Raw genomic sequence first — 11086 nt, forward strand, 5'->3', positions numbered from 1 at the left:
CCAAAGCCACACCCACTAACAGGCCTTAGGAAACCTGGGGCTTTTCTGGCGTTGACTCGGCTGTGGGCAACCGTGCAGCGCTTCGGAATCCTACGGCTGGCACTCCAGTCTTCCCCTTGACAGGTGTGTCCCCTCTTTCGCGCTGCGGGTGGGCAGACCCCTGGCCAGCTCCCTTTCTGGCTGGGGCGTTGGGCCCATCTCCCTGTCCCGCCTACCCCGGATCATTTGCATAGGGGCGCGCGCAGCGCCGCGGAACGGGAAGACGGGCGCGGCCAGGGAGGCGGCGCGCGCGCGCCCTGACAGCTCGGCCCTGCTCGCTCACTCGCTCGTCCCCGGCTTCCGAGCACAGCATGGCGGTCAAGGTGACTCCAACTCTCTGCTGCTGCCTTTATTGCATAAGAGACATTCTGGGGATCCCGCTTGCAAGCCCTCACCTCCTCCCATTTCCTTCTTTGCTTGGATTTTAGATAGCGTGTCCTGGGGCTCTAGCTTGCGGGTGGGAGAACTGTGCGGGGCTTGGACCGAGGGAGAGGATGCCCGGCTGGGGGAGGGGAACGAGGAGGGATTGTGAGTTGGAGGGGCTTGTGGGGACCACGGGTCGGTGAAGGAAGAGTAGTGTCTTTCCCTAAGTGCATTGTGAGTTCAGAGTTGGAGGGCATTAGAAAGGGAGTCGGAAGAAGTGGCATGTAAAGCTGGTGATACCTAAAGCATCTGTGTATTGCGGTGGGGGAGGGGGTGAGTAATTGAGTAATTCGGAGCCTCATTGTGGCCGGGGGCAATGGTTGGCATTTGCGCTGCAGGTGGCAGGATGTCGAAAGTATTTGGAAACGTAGTAGCTTTCATATTTTAAGTTGGGTGGAGAAAGAGAGGGGCGCGAAGATAATTATATTCTGGATTTCTTTACATCGGGAAGAAAGGCTGCTAGGCCATGCCATTCATTTGAGTGTTTCAACTTTCCTATTAATCTACTCTTGCTGGCTTCCTGATTTGAAGGTGGTTGGTTGCTGTGTTGCTAGTGGATATGGAGTAAAGTAAGAGATTGATCCTCACTGTCTTTCCTTTCCAATCCAGGCGAAATCTATCTGGTAGATTTGCGGTCTTTTAGGCTCTTCCACCCTCTAGTCACAGATCTCCAATTTGACAGTTGTCATCAGAATTGGTGTTTTTGGTTTGTTTTAAACTAAATGCCTTTATAAAAGATAAGAGCATTGATTGTTAGTATCTGTGAACTCTAATCTGAAGAGATATGATCTCTAGTGAAGCATTAATTGCCTTTTTTTGCTTACAGGTGCAGACAACCAAGCGAGGTGATCCTCATGAGTTAAGAAACATATTCCTGCAGGTAAATTGGTTTATGTACTGTGCTTTTTAACCGGGGGTGGGAATAAAAGTGGAAATCTGGTACTTTTCAGGCCTTACCTTTAGAAATGTTCTCTTTTCATGTAGTCTTAAAAACATGGCTAGGTAATATAGCTTATAATTCTTATTTTGTTAAGGTTTGAATAAAAGTTTTTTTTTTAAATTAAAGTTTGATAAGAGATTTCCCTCATGGTTTTTAAAAACATGGCTTAAGACATGGAAAAGAATATTAAAAAGAATTTTTAGCTTCCCTTAAGCACTGTGACCAAAATAAAATTTCGAAATATATTGACATTCTTGTGTAATTATAGGTATGGTGATTAAAATTCTTTTGTCCTTGAAAGTTCCATGTTTATAGTTTCCCTACTTATAAGCAATTCTCTGTGTAATTTGATACAGAGATAAAAATATTATAGCTATTAATTTGTGTGTCTCCCCCCCCCCTTTTTTTTGCTAGACTTGGTGTTATTTTATTTTGCTTTTTCCAGTCTGATCCCTTTTTTATATCCATACTCGTTTGAGATTTAGCTACAAAATGTTACTATCTGAGATTCTTGCCAGGAACTACCTTAACTTGTGATAAATTTTGAGGATCAGCGACTTGGCTGTAAACTTAAAAAAAATTGGCTTACATTTTTGTTTTGCTTTCTTTTCTTAAATTTCAAAAGCTCCTCATGCAGAAAGTTGTACTTAAGAAGTAGATGTAAAGGGAGACAAACTAAAGTTTTCCACTAACTATTGTTTTTCTCTGAAATTTTCTTTTGAGAACTTTCTATTCCAGACCTGGGTTCTTGTGAAGAAATTTTGACCTTGGGCAGATCCCTGTTGGGTGTTAGCTTTCTCTGTAAAATGAGAGGTGATCTCCAAGGTTCCTTCCAACTCCAAAAGTCTCTGATTCTATATTAGGAACATACTCTAACATATGCCGATGAGCCTGGAATAGATGACATTTTTATCTGAGACATGTGGATTGATTGCTTAACCTACGTATAGTTCTTGAAAAAAGAATTAGTGAAGATGGGAATCTTAAAGTTTATAATATCTGATGAAGGGAAGCATTTCTAGAACAAATGTTAATTGTAATAGAAATGTTCTATTTATGGCTTGAAAACTTTATTCCTGACACATGTTCTTGAAAATAGCCCCAGATATGTTAGTATTAACCACACTGTATGATTACACTCAATTGTTTTGTGAGGAGTTTAAATGATACAGTTAATTTTATTTTCTAGATTAAGTAGTCATGGAAGAAATCAATTGAAATAATACTTGATGTAGTGAAAAGAGCATTGACCTAGGTGTCAGGAACACTGGGTTCAATTCCCAGTCCTGCCTTTATCAGGTTGTTGTGCCCATAGGCTAATTATCTGGCCCATCTGGGCATTATCTGCTCATGTGAAACTCGGTAGGACTTAAGGGAATGGAAATTGAGGTCCTTCCAGCTTTAAAAATCCTATAGGAAAAAAATCTGTGGTTTGGTATGGATTTGTTTTTGGGGAGAGAGGGACTGGAAGTACAAGGAGAGAGCTGGGACTTTGCCTAGCTGTTTGACTTCTAACTTTTATTATCTTTTTACTCATTATTTTGATGATGCTCATTTTTATATTGAAAATTTGTGGAATTCATAACTGCACATTTAGCACTAACTGTAAAACATTGACCCTAGAATTACTGATAGGTAAGAGAGAGAAAACATAGATAATTACCTTCAGGAAGGCATAAGCAGCTAGAAAGATACAATATACTTAGTTGAATTAATTTGAAGACAGCTATTACCAAATAACATCAGAATTTTTTATTCCTGTGTTGAATACTTCAAACACTAGTTCCTTGAGGGAACAAACTATAGTTCCTATAGGGCATTGTTTAGAAACAGTTTTATTTTAGATGCATATGATTTGTTAATATTTTAGAGAAAATAGATAAAAATACATACTAACTACATACTTCTTTAGCACTTAACATATTTACCCAACAAATATTTACTAAGGCCTATTTTCTGTGTGTTGTGTGTACTCGTTTTAGTTTAGTAGTAGACACCAAGTTGAATAAACAAAGGGGAGGACTGAGCCAAGACTTGAATCTTGCCTGAGACCCATTCCATCTCTAACAGTTTGTGGTTGACGGAGTCAAGAATAGTGAAAGCAAATGCGTAGCCTCCGATAGAGCAATCAGATGGGGCTTGCCAAGATCAGAGTGGCCATGTAATAACAACGACAATGCCTAACATTTATTGGTCTTTCTGCAGTGTACTGGGCATTGGCCAGGTGCTTTAAGGGTATTTTCATAACCTCAGGAGGAGGTAGGGCTAGTGTCCCGGTTAGAAGAAGTTAAATGACTTGGTTAATGTGACTTAGTTCGTTAAGTGGTAGAAGCTGGATTCAAATCAAACTACAGAACCCATACTCTTCTTAACCTTTGCATTATACCATTTGTGGGATCTTAAAATGGAATGATTTTTGAGTTAGGTGTATGGGAGAGGCTAATGGCAGCTGCGTTAGATAAGAAGCTAAAGAAAAAACTGTTAGGTGATTAAAAAAAAGAAAGTGTCTATACACGGTGACTACCTAGACCATTTAGCCAAGGAGTTTGGATTTGACAGTGGGGAGGCACTCTGGGTTTCTGAGTGGGCAAATTGAAGTGGCGAGTTCTGGCAGCTCTTTGTGTTCGTTGGATAAAGTGTGGAGAGGTTGGAAAGTAGGTAGTGTGATCAGCTAAGAGGCTTTTGAAATAATACATGTGTGTGATAATGACCTGGAGTGGCTGATGGCTGGGGAAATGGAGAGGAAGGGCAATACCAGGGACTTTTTAAGGGATGACTCTATTGAGTTTAGAATTAAATATGTAGTGAATCTGGAATTTTTAGAATGTTAATTGATAAGTGTCTGTTTTGGGAATTTTGGGGTAGAGGAGTTTAAGTTTGGTTGCCAAATAAATATATCTAAATAAGTTAAAGTCAGGTTTGGACAAATAAAAATTCATATAGGTGGTAGGTAAATCCTTGTGGTTAGGGGAATTAAGTATAAAATAAGACAGGGAATATAAGGGACTGATTTATAAGTGATATTCACAATTGAAGTGGGAAGAGGGGAAGAACTAGGAGAAAGGTCCCATGGGAGTTTAAAGTAGAGTTTCGAAAAAAGGATTCAGTCAAAACTAAAATATAGATTATTCTGTTATTAGTGTAATTTGGTTTTGGTAGGATTTGAGGGTCACTTGAGTTCAAGATCATTTGAGGTATTTAAAGAGTACAGGGAAGATTTGATTTTGAATTTTAGAATACAATTGAAAGCTCTCTTTTGTAAAATTTATATTTGTGGCATCCACTGTCTAAATTCACAAATAGTATGGCTCAAAAGTCATTTGCTTTGTAAACAGCAAAATACTCCTATTTGAAGTGCTGGTATATCTATGTTTAATGGAATTATGTGTGCAAGTTTATAAGAAAGGCTTTAAAAGAGTAAAGCATTATTATTTTGAATACAGGGAATAGGTTTGTTTTTTTCTATGTTCATTGCTTCTCAGATTTTGATGAGCTATATTTTCTATTTGTTAAAACAAGTGATATTCACCGGTAATCTGTTTTTTTTTTTTCCTGCCTCCAAAGCTTATAAAATTGGAGCATGACAATTGAATTCTTATGTATTAATCTGTGCTATAATTTTGCAACCAGTTGTCAAGCTAAGATTTTACTATTACTGCCCTATCATTTCTTGATTTAACTTTCTTCTTTTACCTCTCTCACCCCCACACTATCATTGACCCAATTTTGCTACATCAGAAGTATACAGTAGCAAAAGGAGACAATAGAAGCTATGAAGAGGGAGGAGAGGTGAGGACAACAGGAATGTCACAGGCTGTTTGTTATAAGCCTGACAAATGTCACATGATTTTTTTAAAATTAAGTTTATTGGGGTAACATTGGTTAATACAATTATGTAATTTTCAGGTGTACATTATCATTTGACATCTGTATAGTCTATTGTGTTTACCACCCAAAGTCCAGTTTCCTTCAGCTACCATATATTTGATCTCCTTTACCCATTTCACCCTCCCCCTATCCCCCATAGGTGACCCCCTTTACCCCGTCTACCTCCCTGCTCCTCCCCCACCCCACTAGTAACCTCTGGGAACCACTAGTCTATAGTCTATGTCCATGAGTCTCTGTTTGTTTGTCCTGCTCATTTGTTGCTTTTAGGTTTATATCCCACATATAAGTGATGTCATGTGATTTTCAACGTTTTCTGTCACGCTTATTTCGCTTAGCATGATTATCTTGAGATCCATCCGTGTTGTAAGCCTGACAAATTTCAAAGTAAAGTCTTAATCTGGTCTGTGCTTTCTGGCAAAGTTTATCAAAAGCTGTTTTAAGTGAATGATTTTTCAAGATCTCTTTTTTTCTAGTTGATAGACCTACTATTGTTCATTTATCATTGTATTGTATGGTAAAAGCGCCATGTGTTGACACTGTACCATTACCTATGCTGGAACAAAAATATGCTGCAATATAGAACTCAAATATCATTTTGAGCCTATTCTTTTTCTCATTAACACCAATGTAACAATAAAGATCATATCCTGTATAAAATTATGAAAACACTTTTTTCTGACTTGTTTAGGATTAGTGAATAAGTAGATGAAGGTGCTGCTAATGTAAAGCAAAGAGTAATTCTTCCTTAGGATTTTTATGATAACATATTTCATTTGAAAGAAATGTCCTTTTACGCAATAAATATTTGTTTACACATTACAAATTTATTGCTTTTGGCAGTAACCTGGGGTGCTGAGAAGGAAATTAAGCAGGGCTTTAGGCATGAGACCCTTTTACTTTGTTGGAATATGCATTAGGGCTATGTTTTCAAAAGTGTGTGATGTGTAACAATATTACCGTTATAATACAAGTAGTATTAAACATTGATAACATCTGCTGAGGCCAGATATGTATTTGTGGAAACAAAGACTCTTTGGAAAGCAATCTGGCAGTGGTTATAAAAGAAGATACCATCTAAACAAACAAGCCTACTTTTGAGATATTTATCCTGATGAAATAAAAATACTCATATGAATATATATGTACAAGGTTGTTAGTTGCAGCACTCAATCTTACCTCCAAAAAAGGAGGAGCATAGGGGTAGAACAAAATAAATGCTATCAAAGGGAAGTGGTAGAAAAATTATGAAATAACCATACCATGGAAAATTATGTGGATACCAAAAATAATGCACTAGAACTATTCAGCTGATTTAGAGGGATTTCCAATGTACTATTAAGTGAGAAAAGAAAAATGTAAACATATGTATAGCATGATTTTAGTTTCCCGAGTCACTTCATATATGTTGTATGATGTATTTTGCACATATGTTTGTATGATTTAATGGGCATTGAGAAAGGTACGGAAGGATAGATACTAAGTTGTTAACTTGGGGGAAGTTTTAGGGGAAAATAAAACAATGTCTCAATGCGTTTGTATGAAATTTTGAGCAAGTGAATAATTTAAAAAGTAAGACTGTAGCAATTCAGAACCTGAAGTTAAAATAAGACTACCCAGCATAAATTGGGCTGAATAAACCCAGTATGAGATGCACAGAAGGGGAGCTATAGTTTTCTTAACCACAATGATAAAGTGTTTTCACCAGTTCTTCGGAATATAGGAATTGAAGATAATAACCTTTATATTTAGATTATAAAGTATTTATCATAAACTATATAGAGTTCTCATTAAAAAAAGGCGTTAGGCATTAAGAGCATATTAGCACCATAGTGAGACTTTATTCTTGAAGCAACTTGAAAGATTGAAAAATAACTGAAAAGATAAAAAAATTAGTGTTACTAAATATCATGTTATGTTCTACTACCAATCAATACATTTTAAATTGGCTACTATGTGCCAGACGAGGCATTGTGCTAGGTTCTACCTTATAGAAATAAGATAGAAGAGTTCAGTAAGGGCGAGACAGACAATAACAAGTTCACGCATGCACGCACACGGACACATGTACATACACACAAAGCAACTGTAGAACGTGACAAGTCCAATAAGGAAATAAACAAAAAGATAGAAAAGGCCATCATTGTTCAAGAGGGTGGTCATTGAAGGCCCCTGAGGAGGTGATAGAACTGAGAACTAGAGCTGAGAACTAAAAAGTGAGTAGAGAGAATTCCAGAGGTCTCACATGTATAAAGGCCTAAGTGTGGATAAGAGTTTGATATGTTCAACAAAAAGAAAGGGGGCCAGTGTGCCTGGAGCATCAGTGAGTTAGGAGGTGAATGGCCAGTAAGAAATGAGGCTGAAAAAGGCAAACCAAGCAGGGCCTTGTTTATAGGCCACGGAGAAGAGTTTGGATTTATTTATTTATTTTTTTAAGAGCATCATGGAAACCACTGAAGGTCTTTTGCTTTGGAAGTGGAATGAGTCTGTTTGTGTTTAAATAGATCAAATTGAAATGTCAACTTTCTTATACATTTCTCTGCTTTCTCATGAATGACTCCTTTGAGTAGACTAATTCATCCAATTTAATTTCCTCCTGTCTATAGGGTTCTTAGAATACTTGAGCTGGGCCTCAGGTAACTCCTTTTCATCTAGGAGGCAGCAAAGCATAGCTGGAGCCTACATGGGCTTTGTAGTCTAACCTGGATTTGAATCCTTATTTGATCCCTTTTTGCTGTGTGACCTTAGGTGTTTTCATTACTTTTTGAAGCCTGTTTCCTCATCTAAGAAATATAACTATACCTAGTACATAGGAATGCTATAAAGATTAAATAAGGCAATGTGTAAATGGTGCCTGACACATGTAGAACCAAATAAAGCTTAGTTCCTTCTCTTCTTCCTTTTCTTCTAAGATGGGATGAGAACTTTTCTTTCCTGAATTGGAGTTGAGTCCCTTATTTTCCCCAGGAAACTGCTGGACGTACAAAGTGACTACGATGTTAATATGTGTTTATGATTATGTACGTGTAATCAGTTAATTACATTCTTGGGACATAATCTGAAGATCTTCACAAATCTCCACACTTGGAAATACGACTGTAAGAGGAAATTTCTCTCAAGTCTATAGGTGCTGGGATGGGGTATAACCATGGTCTGAGATTGAGAGACTTGAGTTTTCTTTTGAGCCTTCAGTTGCTCAGTCTGGACCAGAAAAGGAATAATAGTCCAACCATAAGCTCTGAAATACCAAGACACAGACCTTAAAGAGAGACTTATAATTCACTCTGTATGTGTGTAATTTTATTTTCTTAAAAAGTCATCCCTGTTCTGTCCAGCTCTTTTTTACTCAAGTACAGCAAGTCCTTGAATAATGTCATTTCACTCAATTCTGTTTCAGTATAATGTTAATGAGATGCCATAGGAACTTTTGTTTATATCATCTAGCCTATGGTAAGATTGGTTTCTTTATATGTCATTTCACTGCATTTCCAAGAACCTATTGTTAGTGTTAAATGAGGACTTACTGTACTACTGAAATTTCTGAAGCGTCATTCACTGAAACCAGTGCCATGGCCATTATTTGGCTTCTGGAACTGAGTTGTTGGTTACTCAGTCACTGTTTTGTCTCAGGTACTATTCTAAGTCTTATACAAATCATTATATTTAATCCTCAGAACAACTCTATAAGGTAGGTACCATTAGTTTTCCCATTTTATAGATGAGGAAACTGAGCCCCAGAAAGTTAAGTAACTTGCTCAAGGTTACAGTAAAGAAACTTGCTTTATGTATTTTAACACAATTTTTCCTTTTTACTTAAAATTGTTTATAGATACAGGTATGTCAGTACATATAGAATCATCTCATTTTCCTGTAGCCTTTTATTTTTAAATTTTTCTGTAGCCTTTTAAAAAACTTATTATTGAAAATTTCAAACATGTGAATTGAGAGAAAATGGTGTAATTGCCATGTACCTGTTACTCACCTTCACCAAATATCATGGCTAATCTTGCTTCATCTGTATTGCAGCTGCATTGGATTATTTTGGAGCAATTCCCAGACATCATATTACTGCATACGTAAATACTTCAGTATGTATCTCTAAAAGATGATGACTGAAAAACCAACAAACCACAATACAATTATCACACCTAAAAATATTCCTTGATAACATGGATTTCCATTCAGTGTTGAAATGTCCCTGATTGTTTTATATATGTATCTATATATTATTTTAAGTTGCTTTTTTAAAATCAAGATCCAGGTTCATACATTGCATTTGATTACTTTGTCTCTTAAATCTTTTAGTATTTTCTGCTTCCTACAAGGATAAAGCTCCTTTCTCTATGGCAGAAATCTTGGTATTTATTTAATCAAGGCTTACCAACATTAAAGCATCCTATCCTGCTAGGAGCTGCACCTTGATTGTCAAAGACATGATTTGCCCAGGTTTATAAATATATATGCTTCTTGTATGTTCCCATGGTTACTTAGACCAAGAGATTGAAATATTTATTTTAAGAACAATGTAAATTAATTATTCAACTTAATCTGCCCTGAGAAGCATTCTAGTTCTAGCTATTGAGTTCTCTGGAGTTATTTAAGTTCCAAGGTTTTTGGTCATTTTGAGGAGGAAATTGTTTTGGTAGACGTAGTTTATTATGGTTGCTTCAGTTGATTTCAGTGATTAACAAGGGTCTTGTTGCTCCCCACTGTGTTAGGAATTGCATTGTTTAGTAGGACATGCTATAAGGGATAGTAAAAATACATATATTAAAGCAAAAAGAAAAATAAGCACATAGTATTTCATGGAAGCAATTTGAGTTAGAAGGACAGTCTTATGGGAAATTTCTTTGCAAAATCAAATAGAATGTTTTGTTTCTACTGTATGTGAAATATGTAACTGAAAGTGCTAATTAAACTTAGATGTATAAAACTGCCTTTTCCCAATGCATGTATAGTTGATTTTAGTAAATATTAGAAAAAATTTGCATCACTAATTAAAATCTTTGTTTTAAAAAATTAACGTGATTAATAAAGTCGTTAAAATTAAAATTAGTGTGGCCAAATGTATTTACATTTTTTTAATATTAAAACATTTTTATGATAGACGACGAATTCCACATTGTACTATTGTAACAGGGTTTGTATGTCAGATCTGCTGTGGTCTTTGCTCATTATGCAGAGTGTAGTGAAAGGGCATACATTCCTGACTAAATTTGGCTTCCATTAGAAATAAGAGCAGTAATAGCAAAGGACAGGAAAAGGATTAGCTTCATATGCTGAACTTTGTCTTGGTACATGTCTTCCTCATCCATTGTTCATGTAATTCATTTTTCTATATGGGAAATGCTGTATGTGATATCTTCGTGACGTTTTCATTTGAGTAACTGAAATTGAAAGTACATTAACATCTGAAAATGTCATTTCATCTCGCTTGGAACAACGTCATGGAGGAACAGTTTGTTTTGACTCATGTTACAGCCACATATTGGATAAACAGAGATGAAGCTAGCTTAGACCAGTCAGGACTGGTCTCTTGGTAAACTTGAGAATAGTGGAAGCTAAAACCCAAGGAAACCTTGGTTTGGAAAGATAAAGAGTTAGAATAATAACTTCCTGTTTGGGCAAAGGCAGAAAAATTCAGTAAAGCAAGGAAGGAAACTGGGTTCCTATGCTCGTCTGTATTTCTAAGCATTTTAGAATGACTATTTCAATGTATTTTAAGTGACCTTGAAATGCATGTATTTTATAATTCTAAGTATTTTAGTGTTCAGGATCTCATGTTTTTCCTCACAGTGA

At 36.6% G+C, this 11086-nt stretch overlaps 1 protein-coding gene across 1 annotated transcript in view; it reads left to right on the plus strand.

The window, feature by feature from the left end:
* The first annotated feature begins 250 nt into the window (after positions 1-250).
* The window catches only part of SLC25A12 (solute carrier family 25 member 12), an 83917-nt gene continuing 73081 nt past the window's right edge, over positions 251-11086 (plus strand). Inside the window, exons 1-2 of the mRNA XM_011357586.2 lie at positions 251-362; positions 1289-1342. Of these exons, the coding sequence (XP_011355888.1) occupies positions 351-362; positions 1289-1342 (66 nt within the window). The 5' untranslated portion in view covers positions 251-350. The remainder of the gene's footprint in view (positions 363-1288; positions 1343-11086) is intronic.

This window comes from Pteropus vampyrus, unplaced genomic scaffold (assembly GCF_000151845.1).
Source record: "Pteropus vampyrus isolate Shadow unplaced genomic scaffold, Pvam_2.0 Scaffold2, whole genome shotgun sequence".
Classification (NCBI taxonomy): domain Eukaryota; kingdom Metazoa; phylum Chordata; class Mammalia; order Chiroptera; family Pteropodidae; genus Pteropus; species Pteropus vampyrus.